Consider the following 15,361-nt stretch of genomic DNA (forward strand, 5'->3'; position numbering starts at 1 on the left):
CTGGTTAAAGAGTGAGTTAAAAGAATTTATGTAAGTGAGGAGTGGAATGCAACCTATTGAAGAGGATTCCTATAATGGTTTTTTTGAATTATAGGAGGCAGAAAAATGGAAAGTAAGTAAGATGGGTTGCTCATTATTTTGAGAAAAGAAGTTTGACTGAGAGAACTTGTGAATGAGGAGAAATGCAGTGCAGTGGTTGGAGAAATCTGAAAAATGTGATATGCATATTTTGAATAACTTTGTAACTGCAGAGCTTCAAAATGAGGCATTGAACCACATGTTGTTATGCAGGTTATACTGAAAACCATCATGGTGGTAGTGTGTAAGGCTTTAGTTTTTGTATTTTTGTTAGTACACCTTTTCCATGCTTTCCTTTGGTCTGGGATGTTTGGGTTCATTCATGCATATTTATTTATTGGCACCAGTCTCAAGGAACTTAGGGTTGATTTCATCTATGTGCAGAAAGTGCCTGCAAAGTTAAGTGGGTAAGTGTGACAGATTAGGTGAATGCAGGCTACCTGCTTCCATCAGCTAATACTTCACGCTCATCCAACACCATCTTACTTTCATACTTTGAAATCAATTGTAACAGCTTGTATTTTAGGCTAGATAGGTACTCAACTGTTTGTTAATCTTAGTTCAGTTGATTTATGTTTACTGTCATATCTGTCTATCATCATTACTTCATTAGTAACTCAGTAGGGTGGATCAGGTACATGCAGCCTCTATATCATTACTTTCACGCATCCTCATCTCATCTTCATTGTAGTTCTCTTACATGAAACATGTACTACCATGATTATTAAAACACTTATTAACTTTTTTTATTAACACACTAGATTGATTTGTCCATGAAGACCAGTCTCCATTTATACAAATTCCATTAAGGAAATGCTTCTGTTACATCCAGTTCCCTGTCTTTCATTGAAGATCTTTTCAGGAAATGTCCTTTTTTCGCACATATTTGCCATTTCCCACTTTAGCGAGGTAGCATCAAGAACAGAGAACTGAGCCTTTGGGGGAAAATCCTCACATGGCCTCCTTCTCTGTTCCTTCTGTTAGGCATTTCAGGGTTTATCCTATTATTTGGTGTGAATGCACTTGTACATAACCCTCACAAAAGAAGAAAAAATGAGGAAGAAGCAAAGCACAAATCAACTGAGATCATTAGTTTGGAGATGATGTTTGAAACAGTTAAAGACACCGTATCCTCAACACCAGTAAGATGAAATAGAGAGGTCTCAGAAAACGTTGATATATTTAGAAAAGGTCTTACGAATATATGGTACTGGATGGAAGCTGTTAGAAGCAGTAGGAATTTATTGTCAAGGATATAAGGCATGTTTACAAACTGAAAGAGAGGAGAGTGAATGATTCCAATTGAAGGTCTGTCTTTGGCAGGGGTGTATGTTGTCACCATGGCTGTTTTATTTGTTTATGTATAAGGTGGCGAGGTAGGTAAATGCAAGAGCCTTAGAGAGAGGGGTGAGTGTGCAGTCTGTAGGGAAGTCAGGGCCTGGGAAGTGAGTCACTTGTTTGCTGATGATACATTACTAATGACAGATTCGAATGAGAAACTGCAGAAGTTGATGACTGACTTTGAAAGAGTTTGTGAAGGAGGAAGTTGAGAGTAAATGTGGATAAAATCAGAGGTATTAGATATAGCAGGGTTGAGGGACAGTTCAGTTGGGATGCGAGTTCGAATGGAGAAAAATTGGAGGAAGTGAAGTATTTTAGATACCTGGGAGTGGACATGTCAGCATACGGAAGCAGAAGTGTTTTATGGGGTGGGATGAGGGGTGAAAGTTCTAGGATCAATGAAGAATGTGCAGAAATAAAGATCATTATATTGGAGGCAAAAATGGGTATGATTGGAGGTATAGTTGTCCCAACAATATTATGTAGATGCGAGGTTTGGGGTATAGATGAGGTTGTGAGGAGGTGGTTTGGAAATGAAATGTTTTAGGATAATATGTGGTGTTGGGGGTTTGACTGAGTAAGTAGTAAAAGGTTAAAAGAGAGGTGTGGTAATGAGAGTATGGTTGAAAGAGCTGAAGAGGTGGAGAAAATGAATAAGGGTTGATTAAGGGGATGTATGTATTAGATGTTGAGGGAACAAGGAGAATGGGGAGACCAAATTGGGTATGGAAGGATGAAGTGAAAAAGATTTTGAGTTGGACCTGAACACACAGGAGGGTTAAAGACATGAATGGGATAGAGTGAAGTGGAAGTGGTATACAGAAGTCGACATGCTATCAGTGTAATGAACCAGGGCATGTGAAGCATTCAGGGTAAACCATGGAAAGGTCTGTGGGGCCTGGTTGTTGACAGAGAGCTGTGGTTTTGTTGTATTATGTATGACAGCTAGAGAATGGATATGAGCAAATGCAGCCTTTTTTCATCTGTTCCTGGCTCTACCTTAATCATGTGGGAAACAGCAACTAAATATGCAAAAAATCAAGAAAAAATATCAACAGAATATCAAAAGTTCTTGACCCATACATGGCTCACAGTCTAGATGAAATTTCAACATATGTGCTGAAGATCTGTGTGGACGCACTAGACAGACCTCTCGAAATGCTCTTAAAGATATCACTGGAGAGGCAAAGTGCCAGTGGAGTGGAATGGAAAAGGGCATACATCATAATTCCCTATAAGACAGAGGACCAGGAAAAGGTACTACACAGCTGGCTGGTATCACTGAGAAGTGATTCTATAAGATAATTAGAGACCAAATTGATAATTCTCAACAAATTGATAATTCTCATCTTCAAGGGTAAACTGGTGATTTGAGAAGTAGACCTCACTTGTTGCTGATTGTAAAGTTTAGATTTTTACGTATATATGGATCATGAGGAGGTGCTTGAGGATTTTCAAAATACAGTGATGCATGCAGTTGAATCAGTACCTTTTATGAATCATCTTTCTTTGAATATAGGAGGTGACTTGATAGAGAAAAAAGTAAAAACCAGGTGAGGATGTTTTCAGATAATCAGATATTGGTCAGTGCTTTTAAGGACATTTATATTTCAGTTGAGGAGATAGAGATAGAAAAGATGAATATTACACCAGAACGAGCTCAGGTAGATGTAGTGGATGATTCTATACAAGACTCCACTCTCAACACCACCGCCCCTACCAGTCCTACTTCTGATCAAGAAGGTGGGTCTTGAGTTCCTTATTTAATGTTCATACTGATTGAAAGATTTGATATCTGATATTTAATAAATGTTGGGTGTGTACAAAAATCTTTCTTTGCAGTTTTATCGATTGCTTACCACTAGTTATGTCTGGACAAAGTCTGGTCATGTTGAAATTGCTCTGGTCCCATCATCATGTTGTGCATCTGAATATCAAGTTGTTGTATCTTCATGTATAATGTATAGATTGCCACCGATTAGTTACAAGTGGCATTACAATTTTGTTTTCTTTTATTTATCATTGTGATGTGTTTTTATTGTAATGAATTTACTTAGGTGTTTCAGATTTGTGAGGAAGCCTAATTCATAATTTTTAAGCATTGAGTTGAAATCTTTATGGGTTATGTACAGTAGATATAATGTGAATTGGCAGTTTAGATACTGAAACAGTAAAGTATGGCCAATATAAGTAAACTATGCAAAATAGATTGACCTTTTTCCTTGTAATTTAAAATGAATTGATCGCCACATGAAGCATCCTTTGGTGCTTCCATATATTGAATATTGTTTTTTTTTTTTTTTTTTTTTTTTTTTTTGTCGCTGTCTCCCGCGTTTGCGAGGTAGCACAAGGAAACAGACGAAAGAAATGGCCCAACCTCCCCATACACATGTATATACATACGTCCACACATGCAAATATACATACCTACACAGCTTTCCATGGTTTACCCCAGACGCTTCACATGCCTTGATTCAATCCACTGACAGCACGTCAATCCCGGTATACCACATCGCTCCAATTCACTCTATTCCTTGCCCTCCTTTCACCCTCCTGCATGTTCAGGCCCCGATCACACAAAATCTTTTTCACTCCATCTTTCCACCTCCAATTTGGTCTCCCTCTTCTCCTTGCTCCCTCCACCTCCGACACATATATCCTCTTGGTCAATCTTTCCTCACTCATCCTCTCCATGTGCCCAAACCACTTCAAAACACCCTCTTCTGCTCTCTCAACCACGCTCTTTTTATTTCCACACATCTCTCTTACCCTTACGTTACTCACTCGATCAAACCACCTCACACCACACATTGTCCTCAAACATCTCATTTCCAGCACATCCATCCTCCTGCGCACAACTCTATCCATAGCCCATGCCTCGCAACCATACAACATTGTTGGAACCACTATTCCTTCAAACATACCCATTTTTGCTTTCCGAGATAATGTTCTCGACTTCCACACATTCTTCAAGGCCCCCAGAATTTTCGCCCCCTCCCCCACCCTATGATCCACTTCCGCTTCCATGGTTCCATCCGCTGCCAGATCCACTCCCAGATATCTAAAACACTTCACTTCCTCCAGTTTTTCTCCATTCAAACTCACCTCCCAATTGACTTGACCCTCAACCCTACTGTACCTAATAACCTTGCTCTTATTCACATTTACTCTTAACTTTCTTCTTCCACACACTTTACCAAACTCAGTCACCAGCTTCTGCAGTTTCTCACATGAATCAGCCACCAGCGCTGTATCATCAGCGAACAACAACTGACTCACTTCCCAGGCTCTCTAATCCCCAGCAGACTTCATACTTGAATATTGGTATTCATGTTTTATTCCCGTCATTAACCCTGAAATGGCAGCCAGCATTAAATGTGTTCTTTCTTAGCTAGTGATATCATCATAAGATGTTTGAACTTTTTCTGCCTCCCATTAATTATGGTATCATAGAGGTCTCAATCATTGCCAGATAGGTGTGGAATTTGTTTTTTCTAAGTACCCCTAGAATCACCATTGTAGATGCAAGTTTCTGCCTTCTTCTGTTGTGTGTACAGTGGTCCCATGGAAAATACGTAGCTTGTTGGATGACTAAAGCGATGAGATGGAATGCTGTTAATCACATGTATTAGCTAGTGAGGAAAGTGAAAAAGGAAAACAGGTGAAATGTGAAGAAGTGAGTGACTCAGAGAGTGATTTTAGTGGATACAAAAAGGATGGGGCCGGTGCGGAACCCCACCATCCCACATCCCCATTACCCTCGAACTCAGCCTTTGTGTGGTCATTTGGAATAGAATAGTACTAATATTTGCACCTAAGGTACATAGGTGTAATCTTATGGTGATTGGGTACTTAAGCAATAGATGAGAGTGAGGAGCTAGAGTATTTCCAAGTGTATTTTGACTCTATCATTTATAAGAGTGCATAGTAATTTTCTGTTTGTACTGTTCAAGAAGGGGATTTTACACTTGTGGAGCCATGCCTCTTGAAAATTATGTGTTGCACGTCTTGTATTTTAATATGCTTTCTGCATTAGCCGTATTCACCATTCGTATATTATTTTTTTATTTTGCTTTGTCGCTGTCTCCCGCGTTAGCGAGGTAGCGTACCTCCACACGTTTTTTAACAAGCTTCTTTCATAATTTCATGCTATGTCTTCTGATTATTCTTTTCCAACTTCTCCCAGAGAACTGTTCACTGTCTGTGTCATTTATCTATTTTGAAAACATAAAGGTTGTGATCAGGTCACCCCTTGCTCCTCTTATTTCCAAGGGGGGCAGATTTAAGGATTGTAGCTAAGCCTTGTTAACCCAGCTTTCTTAATTCTGTAACCATCTTTGTTGCTCTCCTCAGGACCTTTTATTATAACATCTTTAGGTGTGTTGTCCAGACTTGAGAAGCATTTTAAAGTTTTGGCCTTATTTGTGGACGTCTGTCTATCTATCCATATCTGATGCCTGTTCCAACTGGAACTCCGTCATTGAGGTGGCCACGGCAATAGTTTCCATACCTAGAGAACTCCAGTGCTGATTCTAAGCCTTTAGTGCCTCACCTTTAACAGGTCACTGGCAGAGGGAAACTCTAGCACAGTGTTTGCAGAGGTTCTTATCTAATGTTCCTGCTGGCTACTACTACTTAATGCTCGTACTTATATTTCTACCTAATGTCTCTACCTAATGCTCTTGCTGAATATTTTCTTATCCTTGAACTTGATATGCATTTGCACACAGTTTGACAGTTTTGTTTGATATTTGTTACCAGACAGTGGTCTCCTTAACTATTCTCTTAAGGTGAGACTCTGGCACCAGGTAAGGGACATTGTTGACTTGCATGTCTTTCGTACAAACAGATTCCTGTAGGTTGTATCCTGCTTGATGATAATCATATCAAGGACTTCTTTTGCAGTGACCAGTTCTCATTACTTTACATTCACTTTAGTTGAAGTTAATCTACCATGTATTTGTTAAGGTTCCTTTTCGAGGTAATGCAGTTCTCCATGCTTTTCATTTCCCTCATGAGCTTTGCATCAACTCCAAACATATTCATGTAGGAGTTCATACTTTGTGGAAAACCATTTACACATATCAAGAGGAGTAACGATCCAAGGAAAGAATGCCATGGCGCTCCCCTGGTGACTTCAACCCATTTTGTGGAATCTTGTCTGACAAGGCTTTTCATCTTTTCCACAATGATAATCTTTATTCCTGCTTGGTGATCCAGCTTCTGTACCTCCCAAGCAACATAGCGTGAAATGCTTTTTGGCAGACTAGATACAGCCCACCCAGTCTTCCCCTTTGTGTGTAATTATCTGTTTGTATTGTAAGAGGAAAGAGTGTTACATTTATATGGCTCCATCACTTCAACTTTTTCTGTTGCTATACTACTTCTCTGAATTTACCATGTCCTCAGTCATTCTGTACAGTTCATCCACCACTCTTATGATATGAAAATAGCTCCTCACACGTTTTTAAACAAGTTTCATGCTTATTTTTATGCTATTTCTTCTGGTTGTTCTAATCCTGCATCTCTTGAAGAACTGCTCACTGTCTGCCATGTTGATTTGTTAAGCTTAAAGGTTGTGATCAGGTCATCCCTCACTCTTTTCTCTTCCAAACTGGGCAGATTCAAAGCTTCTAGTCTTTCCATTCATCCATCACTTTTATACTATAAAGATAGTTCCTCTCATCAATTTTGTTAAGTTTCTTGTTTAATTTCATGTTATTTCCTCTAGTCATTCTTTTTTGACATTTCTAGAACTTTTCAGTGTCTATTTCATTGTTTTAGAAACTTAATCCCCTATCCCTGGGGATAGGGGATTAAGAATACTTCCCACGTATTCCCTGCGTGTCGTAGAAGGCGACTAAAAGGGGAGGGAGCGGGGGGCTGGAAATCCTCCCCTCTCGTTTTTTTTTTTAATTTTCCAAAAGAAGGAACAGAGAATTGGGCCAGGTGAGGGTATTCCCTCAAAGGCCCAGTCCTCTGTTCTTAATGCTACCTCGCTAACGCGGGAAATGGCGAATAGTTTAAAAGAAAGAAAGAAGAAACTTAAAAGGTTGTGATCAAGTTACCCCTCACTCTTCTTTCTTTTAAGGTGGTCAAATTTAAAGCCTTTAACCTTTCCATGTAACCCAGTTGTCTAAATCCTGGTACCATCTTTGTTGCCCTCCTTTGGACCTTCTCTATTATTTCTTTGTTCTTCTTTAGGTCCAGTAACCAAACTCAGGAAACATATTCTAGTTCTGGCCCTATGTGTGATGTGAACCGCTTGCTGAATATTTCCTTACCCTGGAACTTGAATGCTATTCTAATTTTTGCGAGCAGACAGTTAGTCTCTTCAACTATTCTCCCAAGCTGGGACTGTGGTGATGGGTTAGGAACAGTATCAGCATTCAAACCTCTCTTACAGATTCCTGTACTTGTTTCCTGTTAGATCATAATCATACAATACCTGTTTTCACTATGACCCATCCTCATTACTTTACATTCACTCAGTTTGAACTTCATCAACCATGTATTGGATCGCTAGTGAAGTTTGTCTCTTTGGAAGGTGGTGCAGTTCTCCATGCTTTTCACCTCCCTATGACCATTGTTTCAACAGCAAACTTATTTAGGGAGGAGTCTATTCAGATTAGTAAGTCATTAACAGATATGAAGGTTAATGGTTCCAGAATAGAACCCTGAGGCACTTTGTTGTTGTCCTCAAGCCATTTTGAGAAGAATCCTCTGGTATATCTGATGGAAGAAACCTACGAAGATTTTCTGGTCTAGAGTGAAACTAAATTGAAGGGCAAAGGCAGTAGTATGGTCATGATGATGCAGTTATTATCATTGCATATTTGGTATGGGTATTTGCAGATTTTTGGAGGATCAGATAAGATTAACACTACTATGCACTTCTTCCCCACAGTTAATCTTTCTGTTGTGTATTGTCTGAATGGGCTATCCTGTACTATTTCCTGAAACTTAAGGCCATCTTATATTAAGAGGGCCATTCCTTCCCTCGTTTCCCTTCTCTTTCCCTCCTTATTATCATGTATCCCCCTGGACAAAACAGCTGAGATTTTATTTGTATTGTAGGTTTTTTACCACTACTACAACATCATGAAGTGCACCATCTCTTCCACTGTCAATGAGTTCCAGCACTTTACCATTAACTGTTAATCCATCAACTTTTCGATACATTACTTTTAGTCTGACATTACCATCTCCCAACATTCTTGCCCTCTCTCTGGTTCTGGCAGGGCTTATCTGTCCTCTTTCCTTGTTTGGTGTCTCCAGTCTTTTGTCTTCTGATTGTATTCTTTGTTTTTCTTCCTTTGATTCATCATATTTGAAGAATAACCTTGTGAATTCCACCTTGTCTGAGTTCTTTACCTTGCCTAGGTACCTCCTGGCTAGATGATTCCAAGTCATTTGGTTATAACCACAAATTCCCCACTTTTACTTCATCATCAAAATGGTATCTGATAGTTTCATAGCTTTCTGTAATATTTTGATAAGTATTTCTACCTTCTTTCTCCTTTTTTTTCTTATCTGGTGTATGATCTTCCAAACAAAAAATAATCAATGACTTATTCTATCATCCTTTTGCTTTACTAACATTTCTAATTTTGGTGGTACTCCGTTTTCAGCTGCATTCTTTTGCATTGAATAGTCATCAGCCTATGTGTCTATGACTTTCTCTGTGATTTCTTTTTAAGATGAAAGGCATTGGTCCTGTGTACTCAGTACTTTTCTAAACCTTTCATTAACTAGGCTGTACATTTCCATGATTCCTCCATCTATGACATTAGATATTACTCTTTTTAACACTTCACTTAATATCCTGTTTACTTTGGGGTCTGTGTTCATCCACATCATTTTTCACTCTCTGTGTTTGTTAATCAGCTGCCAAAATTACTAATGCACCTACTGCCCACTGTGTCAATAGATTCTGTATGTGTTTTAGTCCTTTCTGCTAACAGAACATTTGCTGAATTGCATGTTCTTCACCTCCCTACTCATTATTGTGAATAAATTCTGTATACATTTTAGTCCTTTTCTCTTTGTGAACAGCCTCTAGGAAATTTAGAAAAGATCCATCAGACTATATTTGCCTTTTAATGAATTCATCCTCATTTGTCTACTCCTGTTCCTCCTAAATTCCATGTTATATCTAATTTTTGTTTTACACCTAGAGACTTTATTTCTGAGATCCTCTCTCATCTCATGACTCCCTTTTTGATCCTTGAATTGATTCCTCAATTTTGTAACTCCTACTGTAGTTGTGTTAACTTACTTCGTAGGTTTCCAATAACATTTAACCTTTGTTCTTGTGTTCCTCTTTCATCTTTCCCTTCAGTCTCTTCCTTATGGATATTGATGTGACTGACTGGTCTTGGTACTTTTCCTTATTTGAATCCATATCAGATTGAAGTTCAGTTTGAGGCAAAATTCTTTATTGTAGTACTTGGCTTTTTTATTGTTTGTTGACAATTTTGTCCAAGCTTTCCTGTCAATTTTTCTGCTTTCTTTTAAGACCTCAGTTTTTTCTTTCTTAGCTCAAAGTAATACCAGTAAGAGTGATGAAGCTTACTAGAACAAAATAGCATTAATCATGTGAAGAATTTAAATCTGTAACTGACATTGAGTGTTGCATTTTGGGTACTCTAAAAGTGTATTCTCTTTAGTCAAGAGCTTCACTTTTTGTTGTAAAATTTAGCTTCATTTGTTCACTTAACCAATGATAGTCACTCATTCTCTTGAAAATTAAACCTTCATGAAAAGGCACGGTCTCAGTGCTTTCAAAGACCTCCTTTCCATTCCATCTCTTTCAGGTTGGTGCTCTGATGTATTCCACAGTGAAAACACTTTTGAAGTTTTAATTCAGCCTTCACATATCCGTACATCATCTTTGATAACTCTTCCATATAAATTCCTAAGCCTGTTAAGTTGCCCTTTAACTGACAATTTCCTCCCTATGAATTTATGGAAAAGTTATGGACTTTCTCCTGATTAGTCCTCAATATTCTTTTCAAAGTTTCTTTGTTCCTCCTGACTTTACTTGCTAAACTTGTTCCTTGTATTCTTATATTTAATTGCTTATTTGTACTGTAGTTTGTTTGTGTGGAAAACTGAATATTTTAACATGTTTAATCTTTTTCTTACTTGATGGATCTGTTACAGATATAAGTCAATTTCATGGGGTAAAACTGATGATGTTAAGATATGTTTACCAGATAGACTGAGCACATGAAAATAATAGATTTTACTGTATAATCATTGTCTTTTGAGAGATATGGGTTATGTAAAATATTTTAAGAATGATGTTTTGGAAAAATGTGTAGCAGAGCAGGGATTTGTATTTAGATGAGTTTATAAAACAGCTTTTAACTGGCATTTGATGCAGAAGGTATATGACTTCACTCCTGAATTTTTGTTTGAATATATATAAAATAATGTGATGAAGTTTCTGCACAAGGGAATAGGAAAGCTGTTGGAAGTAAAATGGCTTGATGATGATAGCATGTAATTGGTACACACAGCATCAAGCGCTACTGTGCTGAAGGTGGAAACAAAACAGGCGCCAAGAGCAAGCAAAGCACAGTCTGTCGTCCTGAGTGATGGTCAGTAGGGTTTTCAAGTTTGTCTGCTAATAAGTAGTGTGTGGGATACGTCCACTAAAGCTGATTGATGATGGTGAAACTTGGAAGGATACATCGTCCATAACAACCAACAGAACTTTTAAACCACCTCAGGGTTTTACATTCTGGATAGGTTTTCTGAATTTAGGTGGAAAAATGTAGCAGTGCCAAAAGCCTGTGTAGATACTAGTAAAAGATATATACACTATTTCTTTACAACAAGAGGGTAGAATCTCCAAAAAGAATTAACTAATATATAAGGTGGTTTAAGAATTCTGTACAAAATCTTTGAGGGCAGATGTCTTTTTGGATGACTCCCCCAAGATCACCATCGTGTAAGACTCGTCTCTGCGTTTCTGCTGTGTAGCGTAGGTTCTGTATGGCTGCTTTTGTTCTTGTCTCTACATTTGATCCCAGATTATAGCTATAGATTGCAAGTCTATAATTGACACCTTGTACTTGTTTTAAGCATGATGGTCAACCTGAGGTTTTGTGTAATGTCCCGTTTGGAAGTTAAGAATTTTTTTAGGTATACCCTCACAGTAGCTCATTCTGCAGTTTTGTTTGAACTAATTTTCGTATAGGTTATTACTCAGAATTAACTTAAAAGGTATTGCTGGTTCAGTATTTTAGGTGTGATTTAGATCAATATTAGATATAAAACAATCTGTGCCCTTTTTTGTATTAGTGTATAATGTTCCATGATTACATTTCAGTTTGTAATCGGTTATTACAGCTACTATACTTTCATAAAGTTTTGTTGATGTGCTTCAAGGATCAAAAGTGATGTATAGATCTTTACTTAATTAATTGTTTGATTTTGTAGATAAAGACTGTTAACTATTATAGTGATATAAAAATTCATCTATTCAGTGAAAAAAATTTAGTGTTGCATTCCTTTTGTAGCAGTTATTTATAGTACCCTCTCCCAATGATTCTATATCATATGGTAGATGGAGAACGGGTTGTTCGCCAAAAGCCAAGCCTTCCCCCTAAACCCAGCATTCCGAAGAAGCCCACCTTGGGCCCAGGTGTACCAGTTGGCCCCCCACAGAGGGTCCAGGCAACTATGAAAACACTGCCAGCGAGAGGTAACCTGCAGGACTGTGTGCAGGGACCACTTTAGACAACCATATCTGATGCTCACTGCTGCTGTATTTAATGTCAGGGGTACAGGCTTAGCATTGAAGTTAATTATTCCAAATATTCTTTGTGGACCTTCTTGGATAAATTTGCAGTGTGAAGCATTTGGGGAAAGTATATGATTAACTCGGCAGTCAGTGTTGGACATGGGTATTACTCTGTACCAGTGCCTTTAAAGTGTGGAAGTGTGGTTATAATCCTTTTCTACTCTGAATCAGTGGTTGCTGTCAACTATGGAGACTGATGACAAACAAGGCTAATCTATATGAGTGTTGCTTTTGTGTGAAACATTCACTAATTATGCTAATGATTGTGCTTTAAATGTATTTAACTGATACGTGGTTGACAGTCAAAGGAACTTGAATTCAAAGTAAAATTTTTTGAGATATTTCCACATTACCAACAACAATGTTTGTGAGGTGTGTGGGAACTGTGACCCTGGCCAGTTTTGTGTGATGATATCCCTCCCTCAGATGGCTCTCCCTTTGAAGACCTGCAGCCCTCCCTGCAGACAGCAGGTGGAGTTAGGGACCAGGAGGAGGTGTTACCTCCTCCTGGCTTGGATACCTTGTCCCACTCCCCCACTGTCCAGGTGGGTGAGGGCCAGCTTACCCCCCGAACCAACTCTCTCACCCGTGGAATTCAGAAGATGCTAAAGGCAGCATCACGATCTAGTAAGATCATATCCATGTATATCCCAGCTGCGTACTCACAAGAGAAACTGTCTATCACAGTTTTGGCCGAGGTTGCATAAGCCGGCCAGTAAAGTGGGCTAGCATGGGCTTTTCATGTTGGAATGATCCATAAATCCAAAACATACAGAACCTTTGGCCAGAGCGGTGTTAGATGAACCTGTGTGTGCCTAACAGTCATTGATCTAACAGGTAGCCTGGTGCTTGTAATGAACAGGTGGGGCTCAGCTTGTGAATTTATTTCCTGAAATCTCATTAAAGTTATCACAGCTGTTTTTAGCTGGTGTGGGTAGTAGTATAACTCAACCCCTTTAGTATATGTTTTCTTATTACCATATGTAATTTCTCATTTGAATGTTTGTTGCTTTGGTTTCATAAATTTTGACCAGGTAGTTCATGATCAAAAACATAGAAAAAAAATTAAGATATTTGATACCAAAATATATTTGCTTCAACACTGATAAGTAGTCTGCTGTAACAGACAAGAGGTAATTTTATTGCTTTTACACTTGGTACATGCATTTTTAGTGTTTTTCATGTGATTCATTTTTCATTATGAATTTTTATTAGTCAAGAGTACATTACTTTAGGGGTTAATTTACCTTTAAAACTAAACATAGTATAGGTTTTTGTCTGAACTCCAGCCATGTTCTTCCACTTAAGTAGTTCCTCAAAGCAAATATCTTACTTCATGTGAACTTACTCCTGTTGGTATTGGTGAAATACAGGGATTTGATGAAGATGCCTGTGGTTCACTTGATAACTCCTTTAAGTATGCTGGTTGGTGACTAATAGTGTTTTAAGATTGTGGTGTGAGCTAACCATTTTAAATGTATACAGTCAGAGGTCTTCTTTGTGATACAATTAATGAATTATAAAGTGCTAAAAAGTATTTACAAGAAGTTTGAAGGTGCTTGTAAATTCGAGTATGTTGCTTTCTAGAAACAATACATTGATATGATATGTAATGTTTATTCTATTTTCACCATTTTAATGCTTTTATTTGTGGGAGTACAACATCATATCTGCAATATATATATTGACATTGGTAAGATTTGTAAGGATTTTGCAACTACGTTTTTTTTCCAGGATTTTTAGGTGATGATGATGTAATTGTGCCATGTGCATGAGTACATGTATTGTATGTGCATGAGTAGCTATCTTGAAAATCAAACTGTATGAAATCTTAAGATACATAATACTAGTATATGACATAGCACGTGATTTTGTTTTGTTCTGAATAGCATGGTTATCTCTTTCTAATCATTAGCCCTCCTTATAGAATAATGTTATGTAGTTTAGTTTGCTAACTGAATTTTGTTTGTACTGTTCCTTATACTAGCAGAGGAAGATGGAGTGAAGGCGCGGGAGCCAAGTCCCACGCTGGAGCGTTCAAAGTCTGCATTTTATAAAAACGAAGGTACTTGTATTTAGGATTAGAATAATTACTTTTTAATTGCAAAAGATTTTTTTAATGTTATTTTTCCAGTTAAGGATATTCACTCTTGGGTTACATCTACATTAAGATGTGAAGAAAAATGATCATAAAAAATGTGTTTCAGGTTAGATCTGGAGAAAGATATGTTAAGTATTTTCTATTATTAATTCAGTCATTTCATTTTTCACTAGTTAGTGCAATTGGTGATAAGTTTTTCTACATTTTGTTTCTTAAAAGTAGATTGTTAATTTCTCGTAGAATAGCATAAACTTTTTTAGATTGCTAAACACATGAGTGTTTCTCTCCTTTGATGTTTGTTTTAGTTAAAACACATAATTGTTTTCTTTTCTTAGATGCATAGTCTTACATCTTACTAACATATTTGATACAGTAAACTTAGTAATTCACCTTTATTTTAGCTATTTATTATCTTAAAACTAGGAAACATAAAAGTTAAGCTATATCTAAGCAGTGTCTTTCATTCATTGCTTTGAGTACAAGTCTTTGCACCTTGGCTTATGAATGTAGTATTGTTATGTTCAAATTCTAACTCATAAATTTTGGCATCTATGTTTGCATATTCACAGTGATTTGTATTCACTTAGTGTTTGATTTGCAACCTGCATGGCATTGAACTAACCAGAAATGCATGTTGTTTTTGTGGTCTGGTTGATCAGTGGCAACTGAGAAGCGGTCAGCACTCCAGCGCCGCTCCTGGTCTCTGTCACGTAAAGGTAAGGGCCAGTACCATGTCTAGTCAGTTTTTTATGGCTCTTCTCAAAACTCTTCCTGTCTGATTAGGGTGGGCATTATTGTGTGCATACAGTTGGAAATTTAGATTTGCACATCCACAATATCTGACACTGCAATTCACATGATTACATAGCTCTTATGAGACCAAATTGATGGGCTAGTTATAGTTAGGCTTACCAGATGGGGCAGTTTCAAAGAAACATAGTACATTACAAGTACACAGATTGATATAAGGTCTGTGGATGCTCACTATTGGGTGATTGCGGGCTAGCATAGCTTGAAAATTTCATTCT

At 37.7% G+C, this 15,361-nt stretch overlaps 1 protein-coding gene across 31 annotated transcripts in view; it reads left to right on the forward strand.

The window, feature by feature from the left end:
• The window catches only part of hts (adducin 1-like protein hts), a 250,350-nt gene that overhangs the window by 202,023 nt on the left and 32,966 nt on the right, over positions 1-15,361 (forward strand). For 3 of the 31 annotated variants that reach the window (XR_011713493.1, XR_011713492.1, XM_071668197.1), the window contains exons 14-19: positions 3,034-3,162; positions 10,944-11,024; positions 11,996-12,133; positions 12,659-12,859; positions 14,220-14,297; positions 14,993-15,049. Coding sequence is in view for 2 of the 31 variants with exons in the window: in XM_071668197.1 (XP_071524298.1) it covers positions 3,034-3,162; positions 10,944-11,024; positions 11,996-12,133; positions 12,659-12,859; positions 14,220-14,297; positions 14,993-15,049 (684 nt within the window). In the remaining 29 variants the exon portion in view is untranslated. The remainder of the gene's footprint in view (positions 1-3,033; positions 3,163-10,943; positions 11,025-11,995; positions 12,134-12,658; positions 12,860-14,219; positions 14,298-14,992; positions 15,050-15,361) is intronic. The other 28 variants (XR_011713520.1, XR_011713519.1, XM_071668198.1 and 25 more) reach the window with 23 other exon arrangements.

The sequence above is a fragment of the Panulirus ornatus genome, chromosome 12 (assembly GCF_036320965.1).
Source record: "Panulirus ornatus isolate Po-2019 chromosome 12, ASM3632096v1, whole genome shotgun sequence".
In the NCBI taxonomy this organism is placed as follows: domain Eukaryota; kingdom Metazoa; phylum Arthropoda; class Malacostraca; order Decapoda; family Palinuridae; genus Panulirus; species Panulirus ornatus.